The sequence below is a fragment of the Mauremys mutica genome, chromosome 7 (assembly GCF_020497125.1).
Source record: "Mauremys mutica isolate MM-2020 ecotype Southern chromosome 7, ASM2049712v1, whole genome shotgun sequence".
NCBI lineage: Eukaryota > Metazoa > Chordata > Testudines > Geoemydidae > Mauremys > Mauremys mutica.
Genome location: NC_059078.1, coordinates 81,131,886 through 81,157,863, shown reverse-complemented (window position 1 = coordinate 81,157,863; position 25,978 = coordinate 81,131,886). Strand labels below are relative to the sequence as shown.

The window sequence follows — 25,978 nt, the reverse complement described above, 5'->3', positions numbered from 1 at the left end:
AGTTAGTTTTCCTCCTTGCTCCCATTACTGTATTGTGAGTTGTTCTCCCTCAAATACTTGCAATGGTAGTGGATCCTACAGGTAATGCGATACAGACCTGACAGAATATGCAATACAGACCTGACAGAAAAAGTACTTTAGTCCATCTTATAGTTTATTAATTAAACTATAGGTAAACTATAGTAAATTAAGGTAAAAAAGAATGGGGGAAGGGAGTGGAGAAAAGGGGATCATAAATATATGCAAAACATTCTCTACCACTGTATATCCAAATGCAAAAATAGTTTAGGCTATACATTTTCTCCCACTTGTTACAATTTGTAAATTTTCACCAAATCCCAGGTCAGACAAATAGCTGTGACCAGACCCTCAGCTGGTGTAAACTGAATACACTGATTTGCACTAGATGAGACTGACCCATAGTTCCTTGGGTTGACACTCAGTATTTCAGTTACTTATTTCTAATATGCTCTCTTAAAAATCTGCAAAGGTTGAGAAATCTGAATGATTGTTACAGTAATTGCAGGAATGCTACAACCCATATTCACATGAATAATCCTTACTCACACAAGTAGTCCCACTGATGTTATTGGGACTACTCCTGGTACAATGAGTGCAATGGTTGGTTTTAATATCTAAACATAAAAGGTCATTCTGTGATCACCAGGCAATGTGATTAGAATTATGACAAGGCTGCATAGTCTCACCCTTCCCCTTTTCTTCCCTGATTCATCTGAGGTTAAGGACAGATCTTGGCAGAGTACATTAAAGTAAAAGGGTTTCTAACTCAGTAATCAGTCTTGGGAGCACTTTCCTTCTTGGATTCTGAGTTTGAAATATATGCCGTGCAAGCAGATGTTTATAAAGAGCTGCGAGGAGGAGTTAATGTCCATATTCACTCCAAAAAGATTATGTGCTTGCATGTAAAAAATGAATTTGCAGAGCTCTGGAGAGCTTAAGTATATCACTGCTAGTAAAAAATAAAACTAATTGAGCAGGGGACCTGAGGCCAGTACATATATTTATATAAAGAATATAAGCACTCCTTCTTTTAACTGTACAAACACTCGGCTGTGATGTTATAAGGAACATTCATAGATTTATTCTAAAAGCAGGTCAAATCTATTCTTTAGATCTGTATGTTGTAAAATCAAGATAGGGGTTGACATTAACCTCTTTGAGGAAACTACAGTCCATCCAAATTCTAGTATTCTCTGAAAAATACATGCCTCTATATCTACATCCATGTTCAAAATGGGGGAGGGAGAGGAGAGGGATGGCACCCCTTCCATCCACTGTTTTCCCTTTTGTATAATAGCACCAGTGAGAAGTGTGTGTACCCAGAGTCAGTTTGGGCACCAATTCACACATCATATATATCTAAATAACCAAAGGATATTCTGATCAGTAATGGGCAGAATTGCGAAAATGCTGGAGTTATTTTATGCTAATATATTTCATAAGAGGATTTACATACACCATGCAAGTTACAACATACTTTTGATGGAACACAAACTTTTGTTTTTTGAAAATCCTGAGATCTTTAATCAGGAGCACTCTCTGAATACAATGGGATCTGATTCTTCTCTCACTTAAACCATTGTAAATCTAGAGTAAATCCAAAATGTTGATGGAGTTACATTAGTGTAAATCAGCATGGTTTCAGTGTCTGATGTAACTTCCCTTCTTCTCTGCACCCAAAACATGTACTGTATATATGAGGATGGTATTTTGTCATGTCTTTGCATATAATGCCCATTAGGAACAGGTATTATTTATCACTTATTCTTATTATTAATAAGGCACTCAGTACTCTGGTACCTAGGTACACTTTACTTAGTTTAAATCATGAGCAAGCACTAATTTCTCCCCTAAAATAGGGAATATATATACTCTGTGATATTCAGTTTATGGTACACTGTAACAGCCAAAGTATAATTTAGTTACGTCTGATTGGATTACACTACTCCAATAATTTTGTAGTTTCATCTGAGAAAGACAACATATTGATTCTCTAGTCTTCCCTTCCCATCATTTTTTTTAAAACAGTCTGTGGAAAAAACATTTGTCGTCAGAAATTACTTATGGAGAAGGCATGTAAGGAAGCATGCTCAGAGGTAATACGGCAGATTAAGAAGTTTATCCTCATTTTGGCAATGTCATTTCCATGAAAAACCATGAATCTTTGTATTAAAGTGTTTTTTCCATCTGTGTAACTTGTGCAGGCTATGCCCTAATTTAGTCTTTGATGACCTTGCAGTAGAACATGTCCTTCCGATCAGGAGACTTTGTTACTGTAATTCCTCTTTAGTAGTAGTACTTCCAGCAGTTCTTCTCTGACGCTTTCAGTTTGTGCAAGCTCTTGTATTACATCTTGTCATTGGATTGAGTAGACATGATTATATTAGTTTTCTGCAAAGCTAGGTTAAATAGGGCAGCAGCATATCAGTTCACATAGAAGCATATAGGAGCTTTGTCTGTGTAAGGACTGAAGTATTGAGTCCTTAATTTTTTTTTTACATGAAACTTTTAGAGTTTGTAGAATGCACCAAAAATCACAAAGACTCTAAAGTTGCAGAATCTTACAGTTTTTTTACACTATAACTCTGTACCTATAGCTCTTTTCAGGCCCAATGCTGCTCCTGTTGTCAAATACAAAATTCCCTTTGATGCCAATGGGAACAGGATGAGGTTCTTAAAGAAGATTTTGCTTCATGAGATACTTATAGTGTCTCATATACAAAAAGTGAAACTGAGGGTAGCATCTCCTGCGCCTCTAAGGCAAAAAGAAATTGTAGTTCTTCCACCTTCTATGTTGGGGAAGGGCTCACTGAAAATGACCACTAATTATTTTTCTGTTATTATCCTCCCCTCGCCCATGCCTAACAAAGGCACTACTTCTAATTAAGGACAATTTAACCTTCCATCTTCAACAAATTTTTGCTAGAGCCATGCTTTAAAAGTATTGTTAGAATTTTTTTTATAATATAAGAGTTTTTGCCATCACCATAGGCTAAAATGGCATTAAAATGTCTCTAACGTCTCAACAGTGTCTGTAGTCTGGGGGTTATAATGGAAATAATTAAAAAAGTCATTGCAATAGCTTTTGCAACTATCAAAAGCTATGCGTTCATTTCCATTTGTATAATAAAGGTCAGTAGTCATATTTCTTTCTGTATTAGTTCAAACAAGTTCTAACTACTGTATCATTTTTAATAAAATGTAAAATATTATGTTAAGTTGATAATATTTGGCTATTTGGGAACGATGTAACCAATCTCCATCTCCTCTACACTATAATTAAAAAAATCTGAACAATATTTTGAGCCAAACTTTCATCACAGTGTGTACTTTTAATAGGTATTGTATATTTCATTTCACACATACACTATACTGAAATGTAATACCATACTACTACTCCTGGGAACAAGTGACATAATTAAAATTCTTTGTGAGTTTGATTTGCTCGTTACTTTTTGCCTTTAAAATAAGTAAATTGTAATTAAGAGCCACTTTCTTGAATTTTATCTACTGGTTGTACAGTTTATACTTTAGATTTAACATAGCGATTTAGACAATAATGCATAACAGCAGAGTCGTTATTTATAATAGCTGTGCACCTGTGGTTGATTGTCAGTTGTAAAGCAAAGCTTAATGCTTTCAATTCTCTTGTGTATTATAATAGGAGTGGTAGTGACCACTATACGTGCAATAGTTTAGGATGTAACGATACTTTCATTAGAGCCTTACTTTTCTGATTGCTTGTGACTTTTCAAATATATTTCTTTTGGATAGAAATTCTCCATAATTAGTACCAGCCCAGATGCATATGGATTTTTTGTTTGTTTTTGTAAGCTCAGGCAAAATCCATTTACTCGTTTGTTAGTTGAGTATGTGTAAATGAAATAAAATAAATGAAAAAAAATCACAATTGTCCCATAAATGCCAAATCAGATATTTTGCATATGAATAACTCAAAAAATGTCTGTCTGGATTTTGTTTAAATGTAATTTCTTCCAATGCTCTCACTTAGATCTGTAGTTTTAAAGCCATACACTGAATGTTTTTCTCACATAAATATACAGTAGGATCTTCCATTAGAGTTTTTTTGCTGTATCTATGACTTTGAAAGCTGAGGGTATACACATGCAGTGTACTTTGCTATTTAGTTTTTCTTTTGATTCTAACAGAGCTTTGAACTATCTGAAAGGTGACCACACAGGTCAATTCTGTAAGTGATGAAGCATAGATTTGCAGTGGGAGAACTATTGCAATGATTTGGTTACAGCAGAAGAGGGATGTGTCCACACTGCCACTACACGGATATAACTCCCATCAGTGTGAAGTTACTTTGGATGTGAACTGGAATTACTTCCACAGATAAATGTTTGAAGAACAAATTTGTATATGGATGCATGGAAGGTCATTTCTACAAATATAAGGACACTTCTTATCTGGCTGGAGTTTTCATGTGTAGACAGAACCTTAGTTTCCCTTGTCTGTGAAATAGGTGTAAAAATATTTACCTATCTTACACTGGTCTTATGAGGTATAATTAATTAAGGTTTGTAACGTGCTTTGAGATCTTTGAATGAAAGATGCTATATGATGAAAGTGCAGTGGGTTATTACTATTATATTGTTGTTAAAGCTATGCTAGTTTCTAGCACCATTAAAATATAAAGGGAAATGGAATTGTTTGCCAAACTGAAAAGGAAAAGTAATTTTCATAGGACCTGAGGATCTAAACAATGAAAAAAGAAAATATTTCAAAAAGGAAAGTACTGACCTTTGAAGAAAATAACTGTAAATGAGACAAGCAATCAGCTTACCCTGGACTGGGATGATGTCATTATCAATTAGTGAGAGTACTTTCTTTTATCACAGCCATCTATCTGGTCTATGTCCTGATTTAGTGTACTGCCACAGGGCCAAAGTCGACTGTGGAGTAACTCCACTGGGATCAATGGAGTTACACCAGGAATTAGCTTGACTAGTGATGCAATGTTCGTATGTGACAGAAATACTTAGAGAAACTTTGTCAGAAAAGAGCAATACGGAGAGATTCATTCCTGCCATAAATTTCTTCAACTTCATGTTAATGTTATTTATTCACTTGAGATAGAGAGGACGCCATATAATATATGTATATTGTGTAATATGGTGTAGTGGTTTTGTAATGTAAACTGTCCATTAGTAATGCAAAGCAACTTCTTTTCATCAGCTAGATCATTACTGCCAGTTTTTCTTCCAGGTTTCCACATGTAATAAATCCTGGTGAAGTCACCATTTGTTCTCCTTCCCTTATACTTCTGCTCAAATCATTCTGCCCTAAAATGTGTTTAAACTGGCCCTGACATCTTACAGAGCTGTTTAGTTTTAAGAAAGTCTGTCCTTCCCTCAAGTTCTGCACCTGAAATCCTGATCCCATGGAGGTCAATGGGAATTTTGCCATTGACTTCAACAGGAACATGGTTTCACCCTTTTAATGCTGCCTGGAGTGGCTCATGACCATGAGTGCCTACTTCACGGCAAACTGTCAAAAAGCCAGGCAGACATCCCAAACTGGTGGTATGGTCTATAATTAGATTTCATTAACCTAATAACAAATGTGAACTCCCGAAGTACTACAAGTACAATAGTCTTATGATGGAGTCACAGACACTTAGACACTCCAGTCTGTCTAGCTACCCAGGCAAGCTGGACTTATTGATAAATAGTCACTTATACCAAAAATCACAAATATTCCAGGTTACACCCAGTCCCAAGAGACCAGTCACTCACCCAGGCTGATTTGCATCCTAGATCTCATACCAAAGACAACACTGGTAGCCAATTGTATATAATTAACTAAACGTTTACTAGCTAAAAAAAAGAAATGAGAGCTGTTGAGAGTGCTACCAAATGGTAGCAGAGATGTAGCAATCAGTCAGTTTCCCAAAAGTCTCTCAGGGCTATCTATAACAACCCTGGAGCTCTCCGTCTTCTTGTTCAGTCATTCTGTCCTGTTAGAATCCAAACAGTCCAGAGATGAAGATTTTTTCCTTGTGTCCATACTTATAGCTTCTTTTCACAGCAAAACAATCTGACACCATCACTACCCACATGGGCTCTTTCTTTGAGGGTGGAGAGGAATGCATTTAGAGTCTTTGATCTCCGATCATCACACACAATGACCACTTGTTTTCAAATGTGCAAGAATTAGTACTTGCTACAGTGTAAGGTATAGAGCCCATGTAATGGCTCCAATGCCATACCCTCTCCCTGTGACCAGAGTATCGGGCATGGTTGGGGTTCCCCAGCATGCTACCAATCCCTAACTGCAGTATGAGTTCCTCTGGGCCATTGGCAATCCTATAAGGTAGAGTAGCCTTCAATTGCTTGCTGTGTGGCTGGTCCAGGATCTAGGGAGCACAGTGATGACTTTAAAACAGCTTTACATTCCCTTCTTGAGCTGTGCCATTATGAATATAAGGGTAGGCTATATGTATTGCTGTTTTCAGCTCTCTGCCAGCCAACGACACCACTACAAATCTAGTAGCTGCTACCACATAATTAAAATTGACACTTGTTAGTGTTTCACATATAAGCTTTTGTACGGATCAATACATAACATTTATTTTACATGGTGTCTTTTGGGTAGATGGGTAGTCTACAATGGAGGGCAGTAGCACCTAGTGGTCTGTCCACCCTGCCATGACACTTTAAGGCAGAGGTCCCCAAACTATAGGGTGCAGCCCCAAAGGGGGGCACAGAGGACACTTTGGGGGAGCGTGGCATGGCCTGGGCCAGCCCCCACAGGAGGCAGGGAGGGAGCACCACCTAGCCCCTCCCCATCCTCAGCTCTGCTCCGATCCTGCCCGCAGCCACATTCCCGGCTCCTGGCCCTGTGCCTGGCCCCGTCCACAGACTCAGTGCAGCTCTGCTCCCAGCCCTACCCCCTGCCTTGGCCCCTGGTTGCACCTTGATCCCTGGCTCCTCTCCTGGCCCCAGCCCTATCCCCAGCTGCGGCCCCAGCCCTGGCCCCCTTACCTCTGTCCAGGTCCTCCCCTACCCCTCAAGCCAGAGCCCCACTCTCAGCCCTGGCTTTCAGGGGGAGGGGGGTGGGAGTGCTGACAGGGGCTGGGGAGGCGTGACCCTCAAAAGTTTGGGGACCACTGTTTTAGGGCATCTTTTCTAGTCCTCTTCCCATTCAGGATCAACAGTGCAGTCCAGAAAAGTCAAAAAGGCCAGTTTAGCCAAAGACTCTACCAAACTATAGACAGACTTAAAAAATATTCTATCTAGTTACTTATATGGTCCCCCTGACTGTAGTATCTGAATACCTCCTAAGTACTGAATAACCAATGTCCAAGAGCACTTAAATGAAGTCTTGTGGTTATAGATATCAGTATCACCTCATCTAATACCATCACATGAAACTGAAAGTTGTCATTCTCAGTGTCCAGTCTGCATTGTCAGATTTTCTGGAAACACTTGAGTTGAACACACAGCTTAATTTGCAGCTCACAATTTTGATTGGTCAGACTGATTTGAACAACTCCAAAAGTGTAACATATACACCTCTGTTTTGCAGCTCTGAACTGAACTCAGGTAATAGTGTGTTCCCAGGAAACAGGACAAAATTGCTTATGGCAAATATAGGTCAGCCATGGCAACACAATCTTAGAGCAAGGGCCTGGGAATGAAGGTTCCTATTCCCACTTCTGTCACTTACTTAATTTGTGGCTTTGGCCAAGTCATTTAGGGCCAGATTTGTAAAGATATTTAGGCACATAATCATGCAAAAAGAGGAATTTTCAAAAGCACCTATTTGTATGTTTTGGTTTCTAAATACCTTTGAAAATTTTGCCTTTTAGCTTCTGTAGGTCTCTGTTTCTCCAACTGTAAAATGGGTATAAGTAGTATGTACTTAGCTCCAGAAGGATCTGAGGACTGCTTCATTCATATTTATAAAGCACTATGAAGCTGTAAATCTCTATATAACTGTGAAGTATCACAATTTTATTGTTAAATATATTTATAGGTTGGAGGGTCAAAGTTTAATAATATATACTCAATAGGAAGCCAGAAAAGTAAATACAATACAGATTTAAGTACTGTACTAAATTATCTGGGAAGAAGTACCTTGGGTAATCTGAAATATTGGTTAATGAAGAATTATTTAGGAAATAATCAAACCTATGCAGATTTATCCTGGTGTAAAGAACAATCTCATCTGTGCCAAGGGCCCAGTTTTCACCTCATGGTAGAGTCAGACCTTGCAATTACAATTTTCTGATTCTTTCTCCATTACAAGTTTTCCTGCATGTCTTTGAGCCACTTTTCTATCCTTCAGGGAATATGACTAATTGACTAGAAAGGGCAGCACCTTCAATTTTAAACTGTACTATGCTTTTTTTAAGTGGCTTGACCAATGATATGCTAATAAAAATATTAATGCATTATACACCTTTCCTTTTTTGTCTTTCATCCCAAAGGATCCCCTAGCACTTCACAAACTACATACATGCAGTATTGGCAGAATTCAGCCACCTCTGGAGCAGTAGGAGGCATCAAAGAGTACGTCTAAACTAGACTGTTTTGCTTCTGTTTTAATTCAAGTATCCCACTTGCCAGGTAATATGATTTTTAATGTGTGTCTACACATGCCCAAAAGTTTGTGGCTTTCCTTGGAGTCCAGCCTAAAGCCCAATCCTGTCCCCACTTTACACTTCCAGAGAAGAGAGGTATAATGGGGCCTTAGGGTAAACTAACTAAACAAATCAAACACAAACTCCCCAAAACCACCTGCTGTACCACCATCTCCACCACATGGCCACACATTGTTCTTTGTGTTGTAATGGGTATCTGTACCACTTTTCCTTGGCAGTATTCAGAGACATACCACAGCTCGACAGCTAGTTAAACACGAACAATTCAAAGTTATCTGACAGGTTTTCTATTACCATGAGTTGCAGTTATGAATGATGTAGCTAACTAGCATGTAATTTCTACCTTGCCGCTATATGAGGTAATGGCCCAACACCTTGCAACTTCTCCGTGACTTTAGTTAGGTGGAAATCGTCTCCTTCTCTGCCAGATCTGTTGCTGGTGGTTTTTATGAGGCTGGACCATGTCTTATACATGTCTTAGTAGTTGCTGCAGCAGAATCTTGTTTGCTGAGCGGTTTTTTGGTGGCATTCCTCCCACCAAAGAGTCCATTTCCCACATACAATCGTGTGTCAGAAGTCACTGGCACTTTCCTGGTTTGACAGTGTGCAAGCTAACTCGTTGTTACATGGTGTTGTCACAGCCTTGTTAATTTTAACAGGCTGAACAATGTGAGCACAGGGGGTTACATCTCAGTATAGGAGATGAATATTTTGTGCATTGGGATCTATTATATTGCATATTTTGTAACAGGCATAGAAAGCCAAAAAAAGACTTCACAGTTGTAGAGCTGAAATCTTAGATCTGACTGATTCTTTTAACTATATATATTGTGACAAACTTCCTCCTCTGCCTTGGTGGGTCCTGCACTTATTGGCAGATTTGCTTGCCTCAGAGATTCATGGCAGCCCTCAGTTTGGCCACTTTTGCTAGTGGCTCAAACCTGCCATCCACTCAGCTAACCTCATCACTGGCCAGCATAGGGGAAACTGAGTACAATCCCCACAGTCTCTGTGTCCCACCTAGTGGGTCGGGAACAGCCCAGATCCCTTTCCAATTTAGACCTTCCCTTCTGATGTTTCTCACAGACCAGGTCAACTCCTCCTGTGTCCGATCAGGAGTTGGGGGGGATGGGGGGAACCTGGGCCCACCCTCTACACCGGGTTCCAGCCCAGGACCTTGTGGATAGCAGCTGTCTACAATGTTCCCTGTATCAGCTGCGTGACAACTCCCTGGGCTACTTCCCCATGGCCTTCCCCCAGCACCTTCTTTATCCTCAGTGCAGGATCTTCCTCCTGAAGCATGATCACACTTGAACTCTTCACTTCTCCAGCAGCATGCCTTCTCACTCCCTGCTCCTTGCACGCCCCCCCCCTTACTAACTGATGGGAGGTCCTTTTTAAACCAAGTGTCATGATTAGCCTGCCTGCCATAACTGATTCTAGAAAGTTCTTAATTGGCTCCAGGTGTCTTGATTAGCTTGCCTGTCTTAATTGGATCTACCAGGTTCTTGATTACTCTAGGGCAGTGCCTGCTCTGGTCACTCAGGGAACAGAAAACTGTTCATCCAATGGCCAGTATATTTGCCCTCTACCAGACTCCTGTACCCCACTGGTCTGGATATGTCTCTCTCTCTCTCTCTCTCTCTCTATAAAATTTTCTAGAGTCCCTGTGGGATCCAAAAGGTGTCTGAATTGAGAAGGCTGTTGGGAGTAGTACATTCATACCAACATTTATGGCTGTACCACCTAGTTCATTGTTTTTAGTTTAGTGACTGGATTTGTTCCTGATTTCTACAGCTGTATGATTCCCATGTAGAGATGGATGAGTGGGCAGAATGGGGTTGATTATAATTGGTTTAATAACCAAAAAGGAATTTTTTCCATTGTTTGTTCAGCATTTTACTAAACATGTGGCGTAATTACAGTTACATTGGCTTGTTGAAACAATGATCTTTTGTTTTATTTTCAATCTGATATTGCTTATTTTGTTGAGCTGCACTGATTTAAGCAAAATATTAATTGAAATAGAAAACAGATTTTCTTAGCATTCATGAAAACACCAGCAATTCACATTTGGTGTTCAATGCATTTAACTTCTCTTGGAAATCACTATTCACAGCTCAATTTGGTACCTCCAAACCCTCTCTTTTTTGTGACAGTAGTAGCACATGTGCCACATGCTGCAGTAATGGGTCAGACAAACTCTAGTTTTTCCACTAAAGGAATTCCTTTGAGTGCCACATTTGGTCTTAAAAATATGCTGAGGTAGCTGCTCAGTATCAGTGTGATTGCAATAATTGTATGCAACTGTCTCATTAAAAACAATTCAACTTTATATAGCCATAAATAAGCTACTGTGCAGTTGTAATTTCTTCCCAGGCCGTTAAGTAGTATAATACAGGTACTTTTGATAGGGTAGGTAATAAAAAAATCTACCAACTATATATGTAGGCATCCTGTTTTATTTTCAGAGTCATGTTTATATTTAATATCTGTAGTGAATTATTTAACCCAAATGTAAACTGAAAATAATGTGCATTCAGAGAAAATGTAACAATATATCCAGGACGAATGTCTATCTCATTTTCTCTTCATGATTTTAATTCAATGCATTGAATTTCAGTCATTCATAAACTAAATACATTGTACAATCAGCTTTATGACCAGATATACAGTATGCTGAATTAAATGATTTTGCACAGAAACACATAAAATTTGTCCACTATCTTTAGGAAACAGTAGGAAACTTGCAACCTTCACTACCCACTAATATGATTCAACGTCAACTGTGAAATAATCCAGATGTTTTCTGGGTAACAGCTTCTGCAGTTATCACAGCAAGGTTTTAAAAAGAATAATTGTATGTTAGAAACATTGTACAATGGGGTCTATTCTCTAAGGGACGCTTGGAGGTCTCCAGCCACTTAAATCTCAGAGGAAGGTTTGCAATAAAATGCAAAACTCCAGATTTCAGGTTTCCCTACAACCTTGAAACCAGATTCAAAAGTCTTGGTAAGGTTCTTCTAAGTGATCCTGAGCCAATTTATAACTTTGCATTGAAAGCATGTAGTTTCTTATGGCTTGACACAAAAGCAGGTCACAGAAGCCAAAGGAAAAACAGGATGTGAAGGAGGCAGAAGTGATCCACAGTATCAAATGAAGCAGAAATGGGAAGGAGGATAAGAATGGAGTACTGGCCTTGAGACACAGTGAGGAAGAAGTTGTTTAAGATTTGGTGAGAGCTGTTTCAGAGGAATGGAGAAAGCAGAAACTGGACTAAAGTGGGTCCAAGAGTGATCTTAAGGTGAGGGAGATGACACAATGATTGTGGACAACCCAATCAGTGAGCTAAGAGGAGGGAGATAGAGTGATAGACTGGTAGAGTCAGGAATAGAGGTCTGATTCTTATTGACTTCGCTTTGGTAGTAAAGTGGCCTTAAAATGGGTCCATGTAACTTTCACTTTGGTATAATGAAAACCAGGCCATAGATTTTTAAGGATGGGAGAAGGAAGGACATATTTGTATGCAGTAGGAAAGAAGCCAGAGGAGATGGACAGGTTCACAGTGAGGGAAAGGAAGGAGGGCTGTGGTTGGGACAAGAGAGGTTAATAGCTGAGAGGGAGTAGGGTTAAGGCCAGGTGGAAGGATCACAAGTGGGAAGTCAGTGAGAGATCTCACAGTCATTAACAGGTAAAAAGTATGGGAGGTGAGGTGAAGAAGAAAGAAACTGGGGGAAGGGGAAAGTTATGACAGATCTTGCTTGTCAGTCTTCTCCTTAAAGCTATCTAGTATGGGAAATAGTTGTGGAAATTGTATGCTTTTGTCAAATGTTCACTTTTTAATGATAATCACTACACATTTTCTGATACCCTAATTTAAAAATACTTTGGGAGAGAAAGCAAAGAATCCTGTGGCACCTTATAGACTAACAGACGTTTTGCAGCATGAGCTTTCGTGGGTGAATACCCACTTCTTCGGATGCAAGAAGTGGGTATTCACCCACGAAAGCTCATGCTGCAAAACGTCTGTTAGTCTATAAGGTGCCACAGGATTCTTTGCTGCTTCTACAGAACCAGACTAACACGGCTACCCCTCTGATACTTGGGAGAGAAAGGGGATGGAAGTAAATAAAAGTACAAGACTGTACTTCTCAATGCTTGATTATCTTCAGTGGTAATTTTAGTAGAAATCTGGAGGAAAGTGAATCCAGAATTGTAGGATGGATGAAAGAACCCTGGAGGCTAATTATGGGTTCTTCATCTATTTTGTAACCACTGAGCCTTATGGCTTGGGGTTTGAAGCTGCATTAAAAAAAAACAACAGACCTTGACATCTAAATGTGCTCCATGTTTTACTATACATCATGAGCTATATTTAAACTATTTTTGTTTATATCAAAATTTATAGTAATTAAAATGCAACTGTAGCCATGAATGCACTGTGCTGCTCTTTCTGAAATCATAAATGCAATTTTAAACAAATAGATAATTTCCTAGAGTTTAAAGTGAATGTTTATTTCCTTATAAACTTCTTAGTGGCAATACTCCTGCTGTGAAAACAGCAGCTGAAGGAGGGTAGATTAAATTCTTTTGGCCAGATACTATTCCTTGTTGTTTTTATTAGAAAAACTCCCACTGATTTTAATGGGAGATGGATCAGATTCTGACTTTAATTATATGTAAGTCTCAGATGTGTATATATAATATCACCTATATATGTATACACACTAATTTTAATGTCAGCATTCCCTCATCAAGATTTACCCACACAGAAAATGCTGATCGTGTGACATATACTCACTACTTTAAAATGAGTACAGTGTGAGATTTTCAAAATATCATTTGGGTTGGGGAAAAAGGCCAATGTACAGATTCTAATTATATTTAGACTCTAAGGTTTTCATATTTGGATGATATTGAGACTCCTGTATATTGAACTCTGGACCTGATTGAATTCAACTCCTCCTCCAGTAGACCTTAAAATGCATCTTAAGAGGGTTTATTTGGGAAGGTGTGTTGGTGGTTATTCAGTAGTCAGCAAACACTTCTTCCATACAGTCCCCATCATTTCAGAATTTTCAGAGGGTCCTGAGCAACCTAGTAAGCCAACTATCTTCTTCAAAAGTTATTCTGGAGGACAGGAGCGAAGAGGGGAAAATCATCCACTCACCTATCCTGCAGCAATGAAAACAAGAAACCTATTAGGACATATTAACAGACTAGAGTCACTGGCTTCACTAATGGGTTTACATCTGTAAATATTTGTGGGAATTATAAAATCAGAAAGGTATTTTTCCCCCTGAATATCTCTAAGGCGTTCAATGCTTCTGTGTTTGGACCTCTTCATGTGGACACTGTTTGATGTTCAGCTTCCTGACTGGATACAAATAGCTAGCTTTCATATTCAGAGACAATTTTTTAAAGGGGCCTCACCTGGGCAAATATATTTGCTTCTGAAAATTGAAACCAATAGGAGTTACAGATCCATAGTAGTGTTCAGAATTAGGCCCCAATTTTGCAAACTCCAAAAGCCTACATAGTAAAGCATGTGAACGTTGGGGTATTTATCCAAAACAAATCCTCCAGCTCCTTGAGGCTTCATCCATGGCTATTAATAATCCATCTTTGTTTCACCTTTTGGAAGAGAAATGTTGGACTAAAATGACAACTTACTTTCCTGTGCAGAGGCTGTTTCTCTGTGTGACTCATCTATGTATTGTATTCCAGAGCACAAGTATGAATCATAGACCACTGATAGAGGAATACAAATGTATCTATTAAGGTATATTTCCTTCCTCACTTTTGCTTTTTTTAGTTTAAAAAATGAACACTTTTTTCCATCTAGCTATGAAACTTTCCAGAATAAAATGCCTCTGGGATGAAAGCAAAGTGAGCTAGCTGGCAGTGTTAGGGAATACTGCAAGAGTTCTTAGTATTATAAAACAATGCAAGACCCAGTTTTTCTTGTGATTGAACCTAGCCAGAGACAGAGATTTAAGGCAAATTATTCAGCAGCATTTCTTCTGTGCTAACTTTCATATAGAAGGGAAAAAACTAATTTCTTGGGCTGGGATCATCACAATATTCAATATCTCTGCTATTAGGTATCACAGCAATAGTGTTATACCAATATAATAAAAACCAGCAGGATCTTATTAAGAGGGATAAGGCAAAGATGCCACATTTATTGTAAATACCATAACAAAACAAAAGACAGTAAAAGACAAAAGCAAACAACGTTGTTTTACTACTTATTTCTATCACTACTTATTCCTTATATATACAAACACACACACACACACACATATTCATTCACACAATCATTCATTCAGGTTCTGTATAGATGTTATAGTTACCAGCCTAGATGTTGCTCATGCCAAGTTACTGGCCAGGTATCTTGGTCATGAGGATGGAGCCGAGCCTGTGTCAGATGCATCTGATGCTCCTGGAGGCTGGCAGCAGAACCATAGACTCAAAGTCCTCAGTCTTTAGAGTCCAGTTTTATAGGAATTTATTCCTATGTCAGTTCATGAGAGTTGCTTCATTTTGCTGTTGCTAAATCAATCAGCAGGTGGCTGGCTCTATGTTGTCAGATGCTTGTTTTTCCTTCCTTTGAGGGGGTGGGGGTCATCTGGTTGATCCCACTTGACACCTTCTTCAGCCGACATTGAATTCTTCAGGCTGGTAACTCCCTAACCATTCATTCACATACATTCTCTATCTTAATCACATTTAGTTTACTGTCTCTTTACCTTTTGGGGTGTTACCAATTTGTCTTTTAACAAGCAAAGATAAAGTGAGATGAAAACTTACAGAGGTTGGGGGTCTCTATCTATACACTATAACAGCTACTGTTTTGGCTTACTTAGAGTTAATTAATGTTCAGCAAGTTTTATACAAAGTATTTCTTTGAGCTTAACAAGTTTTATACCAAGTATCTCTTTGAGCAGGCTTCACACAGACATAGCTGGTGGCTTGCAAGTTAGAGGCTAAATGTTGGGAATCACAAATTTACTTCTAACATAAACCTTAAGTTATAAAATATCAATTAACAATAAATCAATAAATCATTTCTCATATAAACCATGTTTAATATAATCCTTCTTTAATATCCCTACAATAGGCACTCTATAAGAACCTAGATAAATTAAACATTGTTCCCAAGATTAATAGCTGATGTGTAATAAATAAATACATCTTATGAGAGTTATTGCTGATAAATTTTTAAAGAGAATATCTGACATTCATTAAAGTTGGTATGAGCATGGCCATTGACTTTAATGGGTGCAGGATCAGGCTTGTGATTGTAATGAAAGGTGTCAGAGTAACAATACTGAATATAGAAACTCAAGCCTGGTCTACACTACGCGTTTAAACCGGTTTTAGGAGCGTAAAACCGATTTAACGCCACACCCGTCCACACTAAGAGGCCCTTTATATCGGTATAAAGGGCTCTTTAAACCGGTTTCTGTACTCCTCCCTAACGAGAGGAGTAGCGCTAATATCGGTATTAACATATCGGATTGGGGTTAGTGTGGCCGCAGATCGACGGTATTGGCCTCCGGGCGGTATCCCACAGTGCACCACTGACCACTCTGGACAGCAATCTGAACTCGGATGCAGTAGCCAGGTAGACAGGAAAAGCCCCGCGAACTTTTGAATATTTCCTGTTTGCCCAGCGTGGAGCTCTGATCAGCACGGGTGATGCAGTTAAAAATGAAAATAAAGAAAGAGCTCCTGCATGGACGATGCGGACGTGATCGCTGTAAGGGCAGGCAAATCTGTTCTATCAGCGCTCCGTTACAGAAGACGAAATTCAAAATCATTTTTTAAATATCTCCAGACAGATGCCATAGCAGGGACTCAGCGCACTGCTGCGTGACAAGTGTAACGGAAAGCCAAAGAATCAAATGGACGCTCATGGACTGGAGGACTCAAGCTATCCCACAGTTCCTGCAGTCTCTGAAAAGCATTTGCATTCTTGGCTGAGCTCCAAATGCTTCTAGGGTCAAAAACAGTGTCTGCAGTGGGTCAGGGCATAGCTCGGCAATTTACGCACCCCCCCACCCACCCCCAGAAGTGAAAGGGAAAACAATCCTCTCTTGACTCTTTTACATGTCACCCTATCTTTACTGAATGCTGCAGATAGACGCGATGGTGCAGCACTCAACACCAACATCCTTGCTCCCCCCCCCCGCTATGGCTGGCTGATGGTACAAAATGACTGGTATCTGTCCTCGTCATCAGCCTATTGGCATATGGGGCAGTGCAAAAGGACTGGTAACCATGCATACTAGCATCGGTGAGGTCAATCAAGGGTGCCTGGTCCTAATTTTTCCTGGTAGATGGTACAGTATGGCTGATATCCATCATCGTCATAGCAACAGGGGGCTGAGCTCCATCAGCCCCCACCCTTCATGTGTAAAGAAAAGATTCAAGTGCCCCTGAACTAGCAGAGGGATGCTGGGCTCCTCTCCTACACACTCTTTACTGTCCTGTCTGGACTATCATAGCAGCTGGAGGCTGCCTTCCACTCATATCTCACTAACAAGTCACTGTGTCTTATTCCTGCATTCTTTATTACTTCATCACACAAGTGGGGGGACAATGCTACGGTAGCCCAGGAAGGCTGGGGGAAGAATGGAATGAACAGGTGGGGTTGTTGCAGGAGCACCCCCTGTGAATAGCGTACAGCTCATAATTTCTACAGGATCTGACACAGAGCAGCTGTGCTCTCTGGTTCTCTGATACAGTGGTTCTCTAGTACACTTGCCCATATTCTAGGCAGGACTGATTCTATTTTTAGATACCAAAAAGGAGGGATTGACTCAGGGAATCATTCCCAATTTTGGCTTTTGCGCCCCTGGCTAAGAGCAGCCAGGGGCACTTATGACAGCAGCAAATGGAACAGTGCAAAAGGACTGGTAGCCATGATCATCTTATTACCAATTTATGGATTGGTAGATGGTACAGTATGGCTGATAACCATCTCTGCTGTTATGCAAAAGCAAAAGCATGCTGCTGTGTAGCGCTGCTGAATCGCCTCTGTCAGCGGCATCTAGTACACATACGGTGACAGTCACAAAAGGCAAAACAGGCTCCATGATTGCCATGCTATGGCATCTGCCAGGGCAATCCAGGGAAAAAAGCCGCGAAATGCTTGTCTGCCGTTGCTTTCCCAGAGGAAGGAGTGACTGACGACATTTACCCAGAACCACCAGCGACAATGATTATTGCCCCATCAGGCACTGGGATCTCAACCCGGAAATAAGGCTGCGGGAACTGTGGGATAGCTAGGGAATAGCTACCCACAGTGCAACGCTCCAGAAATCGACGCTAGCCTCGGACCGCGGACACACACCACCGAATTAATGTGCTTAGTGTGGCCGCGCGCACTCGATTTTATAAAATCTGTTTTACAAAACCGGTTTATGCAAATTCGGAATAGTCCCGTAGTGTAGACGTACCCTCAGGCTTCCTCATTTCCTTTATAGGAATAGTACCATAGTTTTACCTTGCTGCCCACAGTACATTAACCGATTGAAACAATGTGGATATTTAACTTTCTTATTTAGTCTTAATCCATTTTTAGTCTTCAGTCTCCTCTATTATGCGTGTGTGTCACCAGGGTGTTGTGTGTAAAGGGGGATTGCCCCCGTTTAGCATCACAATGTCGTACCAGACACTCCCCCTGAATCTGCTCTTTTTGCAGAGTTGTCAAATCTCATCGCAAAAAGTCCTCAGCCGCACCCTTGCTTGCTGGGTAGTACTACCCCTGGCTCTAGCCCTTTGTACAGAGCGGGGCAAACAAACAGCCCGTAGCCTTCTGGCTGGGGCAAACAATAGCAAACTGGGGCCCTGGTCTTCTGGGTGGGGCAGAGCAAAACAACACTCTAGCAGTGACTCCCAGTGGTAATGCCTAGTGGCAAGCATAGGGTCAGGGTAGGCAAGCCTGGGTTCTGACCCAGGACCATATGAAGTGGGTAATCTCCTTATTAAGGATTCAGGTGTCAGCTCCTAACACTTTCCCTGGGTTATGTCTTACCCTTGAGTCCCCTGTGGGCTTATCCTCCTTGGGCAGTGGCTTGGCGTCTCTGTCAGCCTCTGCAGTCAGGGGATACTCCATAGTGTAGTCTGGGGTACCCACCTGTGCAGTCTGGAGAGCTGATGTTTCTTCCACAGGAGCTGGCAGTGTCCATTCATCCTCCAACCCCAAGTGAACTGACTAGTTGCCTTTTATCTGTTCCCTCCCCCAGAAGCATGCGCAGCAGGGGTGAAGGAGTGTGGCCTCCTCTGCCAAAAGTGGGTGGTTAACCCCACCTGATCAGTGTGGGGTTTATTACACAATTTCAACATTTTTTTAACAGAAGGCCCTGAAGATAGTCATTCCTTTTGATTAAATTAAACTGACAAAGCCATTTTAATATTCACCTATAGATAGATATTAGGGTAGTTTGTATTTAACAGTATTGAGTTGAAGTGAATGTCTCCGCACCACACTATTTTTCTTCTGAGAAGAATATTTCATGTTATGTTTGATTCTTTACTAGTGGAAAGAGTTTTAAAAAGTAATTGCAAACTATAAGAGAACTTTAAAAATGCAAGGCTAGTGCTAATATTTACTTTATGCTGTTTCTTTGCTGCATAATTATGTATTCAAGACATGAAAAATAATACGTAAGCCTTCACAAACCTCAATCTATAATTAATATCTGACAAGATTATTTGTCCAGCTGACAAAAAATGTCACTTTTAAAGGCATAGTACGCAGATTGATAAAAACAGGCAAAGGGAACAAAAATTGTTCTGTGTGTTTTCACTGGTAGAATATGCACAGTTTTTTCCCCCTTTTTATAAATACTTATAGTGACTACATTGACTTGGCATGCAGATCAAAAGACTGACAGACGTTATTCGTGTTTCTGTGCTCTACAAACAGTGATATGTACAAGCCAATCTGTGCAGCTTTGAGCCAGTAATTGAAGGTAGTGCAAACAGAGACTTTAAAAATGAGTAGTGTACAACTCGATTGTTAGTAATAGATAGCTAACAGACGCTATTGCTATTTCATCGAGTTTCTTACACCTCTACCTCTCATTTTTAACAAGCATCTTTGACATCTTGCCAGTAGACAGGAACAGTCATTAACTGTACAAATATATCAATTCAGAGACTGTACAAGAATAATATGAAGTACTCTGATTTCTTGTAGTTAGCTTATGTAGAAATGGAAAGTTAATATCACTAGAGATCTTTTGCATTCTATCACAGATATTGGTCGCTAAGTGAAGCTGCATCTGCAAATGAATAAAAATGACCCTGTTCATTTACAGGCAACACATTTCTTCTGTATCTGGCTGAGTTGGAAATTAGCTATAGTATTTTTCTTTATTAATTTGTGTTGTTGGTGTATTATTCCAAACATCATAGTACAAGCAATTCTGCTTTTAAATACAATACTCTTTTGACTAGTACTGAAGCAAATGATTAAGAAATCACTAACATGGCAAATTATGCTAGGTCAACATATAATGCTTTCATTTTCCAGATGTCTGAATTCAAGGCATTTCCTCTAAAGATGTTCATAAGTATTCCAAGTTAATGCATTTTCCTGTTATGTCTATCAAACTGTCACTATATCCATGTTGAAGTCAAAGGCGATACATGGATTTAAAAACAGTATATCCAGAAACCTTCCTTTCCTCGGCATTTCTTTTAAAGATCTTACAGCAGATCAATTAGATTAGTACTTTATTCAGAATTGTTTGTCTTCCATTTATGGCTACAGATAGTCTCAAGAGTAAGATTAGTTATATCCTCATCCCCTTTATGATGCTATTCCAAATTTGTCCTAATTTTAAATTGTTTGAGTCAATTCTCCCCGTATAAGAACAGTGTGTTTGCCTATTTACTTGAAATTGAAGACCTCACTAACTGGGAATAATAAAAAATTACAGCTTCCTAGAATTTAAATCTACATCCCAGACTTAGAGTGAAAGCCATTGAAGAAACACAGATAGTAATGGTGGTCAATTTTTTGTCTATTCTGTTTTTGATGGCAAATTGGGGGGGTTGATTAAGCAAAATTTGGGGAGGGAAAGTGTCTCCTTTCCATAGAAAATGTAAACTTCGTTGAAAAACCAAACACCTGGAAACCCAAAGTGTTTTCACTTTTTGATCAAAATCTGAAATATTTTGATCTGGATATACTACCACATTGCCTCATATCACCATTCTTCACCAGTTGGATTTCTGCTCGCCCAGTGCACTTTTGCCATGCAAATCCCATGATGCAATTTTACAGTTCAGAGAGCGGAAACCAGGTGCATCATGGGGGACACACATGGCCTGAATAGGGAGCCCAACCTATAGAGGAGTATGGGAGCATGAGGCACCACAGGAGCATTTCTGAACTGAAACGTTGTTAGTTGGGCAAACTATTTCATTTTTCAGTCAAAATATTTTTGGTTTAGATTTTTTATTTTTACTGAAAAAGCACAATTTTCTATGGCAATTTTTTCCAAACAGTTGCCATGGAAATAAGATGAAATAAATTCCCTGGTTTGGAGACTGCCGAAATTTTAACGGGTGTAGAACTGAGTCAAATAGTCCATCCAGGAAGGCACTGCATTAATAGTTTGGAAGCAAATAAAGCATAAATCACCATGTTGGCATTTGACCAATACAGTAGGGGACAAAGTCTAGAAATATTATTGAAATGGCAGAATAGTCTAACCACATGCTGTTAAAAGACACAAAAGTGGGCTATTATTTAATTTTCTAATTCCTAGGTTATAAATTCTTTGTGGCAGGGACCATGACTCTCTCTGTTTCCGTACAGCATTTAACACAATGTGGCTCTGAGCAACGTTGGGGCTACTTGGTGCTGCCATAATATAAAAAATAAATAATGTAACAACTTTCCACTTGAAACGTGTGAATTGTCTCTATCTTCAATTGCTGTTCACTTCCGTGTCTATGTATTTGATTTTTGATTGTCCCTCTTATGTTTATGGTTTCAAATTCTTCCTAGTGTTACCTCTTAATTCTCTTTTGACTGGTTTGGTGTCATTGTGCAAAATTCAGAAATTTAATGTTCAATTTATTTTAAACATCAGCTGTTGATATTTCAGCTCTTCATAATTGGAATTTCTGGACCAAATTTACTCCTGCTATATACATCTCAGCCAGGCTCCTCATTATATTGAGAACCCTATCATCTGCAGATTTAAATCCAGATAAGTCTAAAAGTAACGCCCTACTATTGGTTACATGTTGTGCATCACTACATGTCTTGGAAAAAATGTGACATGCTCTGCTTGTGTGAACATATACAGAAGTTGATTTTCTGAAAGATGCTACATATGCTGCACATCAGATAGCAGAAGGCAGGATTGGAAGTGACTAAGTAGTTAAAGAATGATCCTGCAACACAATATTAACTCCCGAATTTTAGAAGGGTCATCTCAATAATTAAAAGCCTGATGAATGGAAGTGATAAGCAACAGGCTGTTGGGTGCAACTGCCATATCACCTCCATTGTGTGGGAATAATAACCAATTAGAAGTCTGTAAAAACAGACTGATGTAAAAAAACTCATTTATCCAAAATTAAGGGAGATTAAGCTTTGTTTCATGGCCATACTATTCAAAGTGCTCAAACCTACTTTGATTGTTTTAAGTTACTGAAAAAGACTTTTTATTATGAGATTATGTGCATTTTATTCTTTTGCCATACACAACCCACTCCAAACCAATTTCTCATTGGACAAGGGGCAGGTGACTCAGAAATAAATCAAAGCCAGAAAAGTTTAAGAAGTTCATGAGAAAAGGGTGAAAAAGGGCCTTATCAAGGAGACATTTTATTTCTACATTTGTCTGTTTAAAGGAATTACTGCAAGATGCAAGTACATACATTGGGCAAAGGAAACAAACAATTAAATATCTGATGTGAAAAAGGAGCAAAGAACTAATAGATTGCATCCCTTTTTATGTTAGCCAAAGGATGGCTGTGATAGACTAGTTTAATCTTGCATTTGGTAAGAGGTAAAATTCAGTGGAATTTATCTTGACTATTCCTGTCCCATCCCTTTGGGAATAGTTGGGCACTGAAGTTTCCTCCTTTTCCTTTTCTTTTTCTTCTCTGCATATAACTCTAAGCTGGCAAGAGAGCAAAGGATAGAGAAACTTCCTCTGTCAGCTTGAATAAATAATGTTGAACTCCCAGACTCTGGGTCAAAGGAAGTGTTTCTGACACAATTGAGTGATGGACAAAAACTAGGATTTTAAAAAAGGAAACTTGATCTTCTAGATTTCATACTATACAAGGGAACTGCGACTTTAAGATATTTTCATTGTTAACAGCATCTTAGAAATGTACAATGAAAAACTGTTTTCATTTTGAAACTGAATTTGTCTTTCATCATTTCTGTAGCACCTCTATCAATTTCCCCTTCCAGCCCATTGTCTTTATTAACCTGCCAAATCACACACAATTACTTCTAAATCTGTATCTTCTAGCTAGTACTCAACAATGATATGCTAGCTAACTGACCGTTTCTGGGATATGAGGATCGTGACTACCCTCCTTATTTTTATGGTCAATAGGAAGGGGATTGCTTTCTTCTGTTGCAAAATGGGATGACAGTACAGAGGAGGAGAAGAACCACAGCTCTAGGAATAATGAAAGTCACTCTGTTTGTTTTCATTGAAAAAATAAAGGTTGAGTTAAAAAAAATGTAACCAGCATCTTCTACTTTGATTCAATTATTTCAGTACATTATGAAGTTACAAGTATGGATTTGAGATTGAGGACAAAACTACTGTTTGGGTTTTTTTCCCCTTCTCTTTGGGCTCAGACCTCAGTTGCTCACACTTAACATGGTAGAAGAGCGGGGAGACTAACCACCTCCCCTGGTCATAAAGCTGCTGTATGCTGAGTCCATGAAGAGAGTTAAATCAACCTTGCACCAGCAGGACCTGTCAGCCAGCTGGGAATTCCACCAGGAGCCATACCACCAGCTGGGGAAGGCTGGAGCCAGCCAGCTTTGGCCATGCCCCTCCAACCATGCTCCAAAATGTCTCCTTTGTGGAGGGGGCAAATATATATATTGTAACATGTTCCAGAGGGAAGCTTGCCCATCTCCAACAGCTGCTTGTTTGCTATGTCTGTCTGACTTTTTTTTTTAAAAATGCCAATTTTTCCAAGTTTCTAATGCTAACCAGTGTAACATAACATGTTTTCCCTTTTGCAATCAGGTTTTAACAATCAAAGCCAGATGTTGTTTTCATTTACAACCTTGATCCTCATTCAATAAGATTTCAGTGTTTTACTATCAAAAGCCATCTTCACTTTCCTTTCAATGTGGCAGGCTCTTAATGCTTCCATAATCTATTTCACCTTGGCATTCTGTATTGTCACAAATACAGCATGCCTGATCAACCCTGAATGTTCGCCTTTGTGTTCTTTTCACTTTCTTTTCCTGTTTCTTCTATACAGCACCCTTTTTTAAAACCAGGTCAGCCCAATATACATCAGGGCATTTCTCTGTATTGAGATATTTAGAGATAATTAAGCACAGGGTGGGACTGGGGAAGGAGAGGTGGAAGCAGATGAAAAATTATCGATTTCAAGATCTGAACTTTAAAGAATTGCTTGATCCTTTTCTTTCAGAGATTTTGCTCATATTGAGGAAAGATTCAATTGATGTATTCTGTACTGTCTGTGGGGACTTTTTTCTTTGTTTCATTTTATGTGATAAAATACAGACGATTCTGCATTTAAGGAAATGTTTCTGCAGAGGATGTAAAATGAAATCTTGTAAACAACAAAGTCTCCACATCCTATGCTGCTCACGGACACACAGTGCAACTACATCCTTGTGTTAGTAAGATTAAAAATAATCTTATTCATGGGGGAAAGTAGGAACAGTGGGCCAGATCCTATTTCAGGTATCGTTTTCTACATATGTCTCAGGGCATAATTTGGATCAAAGTGAGCCCCAAACCAGTCATTGTCAAAGACCAAGCATAATAAAATTTATTCAAATGAGTCTTCAAAATATATGATAGTTTCTCTGTTTTGAATACATTCCATGTTTGATTTCACTTGTTCTGAAACAAGGAATGCTGAGGCAAACTAATAGCAATTGAACAACTATTTTTTTCCTGAGGGAATCTCCTGGGTCATTGTGGTTTAATATAAGTATTACATATAACATAATGGGGATTTCAAAGCCAACGCAGCATTCAGTGTAGTTTTCATAGATTCATAGATTCTAGGACTGGAAGGGACCTCTAGACGTCATCGAATCCAGTCCCCTGCCCTCATGGCAGGACCAAATACTGTCTAGACCATCCCTGATAGACATTTATCTAAACTACTCTTAAATATCTCCAGAGATGGAGATTCCACAACCTCCCTAGGCAATTTATTCCAGTGTTTAACCACCCTGACAGTTAGGAACTTTTTCCTAATGTCCAACCTAAATCTTCCTTGCTGCAGTTTAAGCCCATTGCTTCTTGTTCTATCTTTAGAGGCTAAGGTGAACAAGTTTTCTCCCTCCTCCTGATGACACCCTTTTAGATACCTGAAAACTGCTATCATGTCCCCTCTCAGTCTTCTCTTTTCCAAACTAAACAGACCCAATTCTTTCAGCCTTCCTTCATAGGTCATGTTCTCAAGACCTTTAATCATTCTTGTTGCTCTTCTCTGGACCCTCTCCAATTTCTCCACATCTTTCTTGAAATGTGGTGCCCAGAACTGGACACAATAGTCCAGTTTAGGCCTAACCAGCGCAGAGTAGAGCGGAAGAATGACTTCTCATGTCTTCCTCACAACACACCTGTTAATGCATCCCAAAATCACATTTGCTTTTTTTGCAACAGCATCACACTGTTGACTCATATTTAGCTTGTGGTCCACTATAATCCCTAGATCTCTTTCTGCCGTACTCCTTCCTAGACAGTCTCTTCCCATTCTGTATGTGTGAAACTGATTTTTTCCTTCCTAAGTGGAGCACTTTGCATTTGTCTTTGTTAAACTTCATCCTGTTTACCTCAGACCATTTCTCCAATTTGTCCAGATCATTTTGAATTATGACCCTGTCCTCCAAAGCAGTTGCAATCCCTCCCAGTTACTGGACTCCTTCCAGAATGGTGCTGTTGTATGGACAAATACACATTATTGATACATCCTCTTTGCTGTCTAGAGTCTTTATTATTTAGGCCCCAATCTTGCAATCTGATCCATGTGCACACTACTTTATGCCCAGTGAGATCCTTCCACAATCCCACTGAGTCAATGTTGCTTCACATCGGTGTAAGG

At 39.4% G+C, this 25,978-nt stretch overlaps 1 protein-coding gene across 2 annotated transcripts in view; it reads right to left on the bottom strand.

Moving 5' to 3' along the window:
• The window catches only part of CABCOCO1 (ciliary associated calcium binding coiled-coil 1), a 91,455-nt gene extending 81,462 nt beyond the window's left edge, over positions 1–9,993 (bottom strand). For both annotated transcript variants that reach the window (XM_045025856.1, XM_045025864.1), the window contains exon 1: positions 9,917–9,993. In XM_045025856.1, the coding sequence (XP_044881791.1) occupies positions 9,917–9,955 (39 nt within the window). In that variant the 5' untranslated portion in view covers positions 9,956–9,993. The remainder of the gene's footprint in view (positions 1–9,916) is intronic.
• Between the last annotated feature and the right edge of the window lie 15,985 nt (positions 9,994–25,978).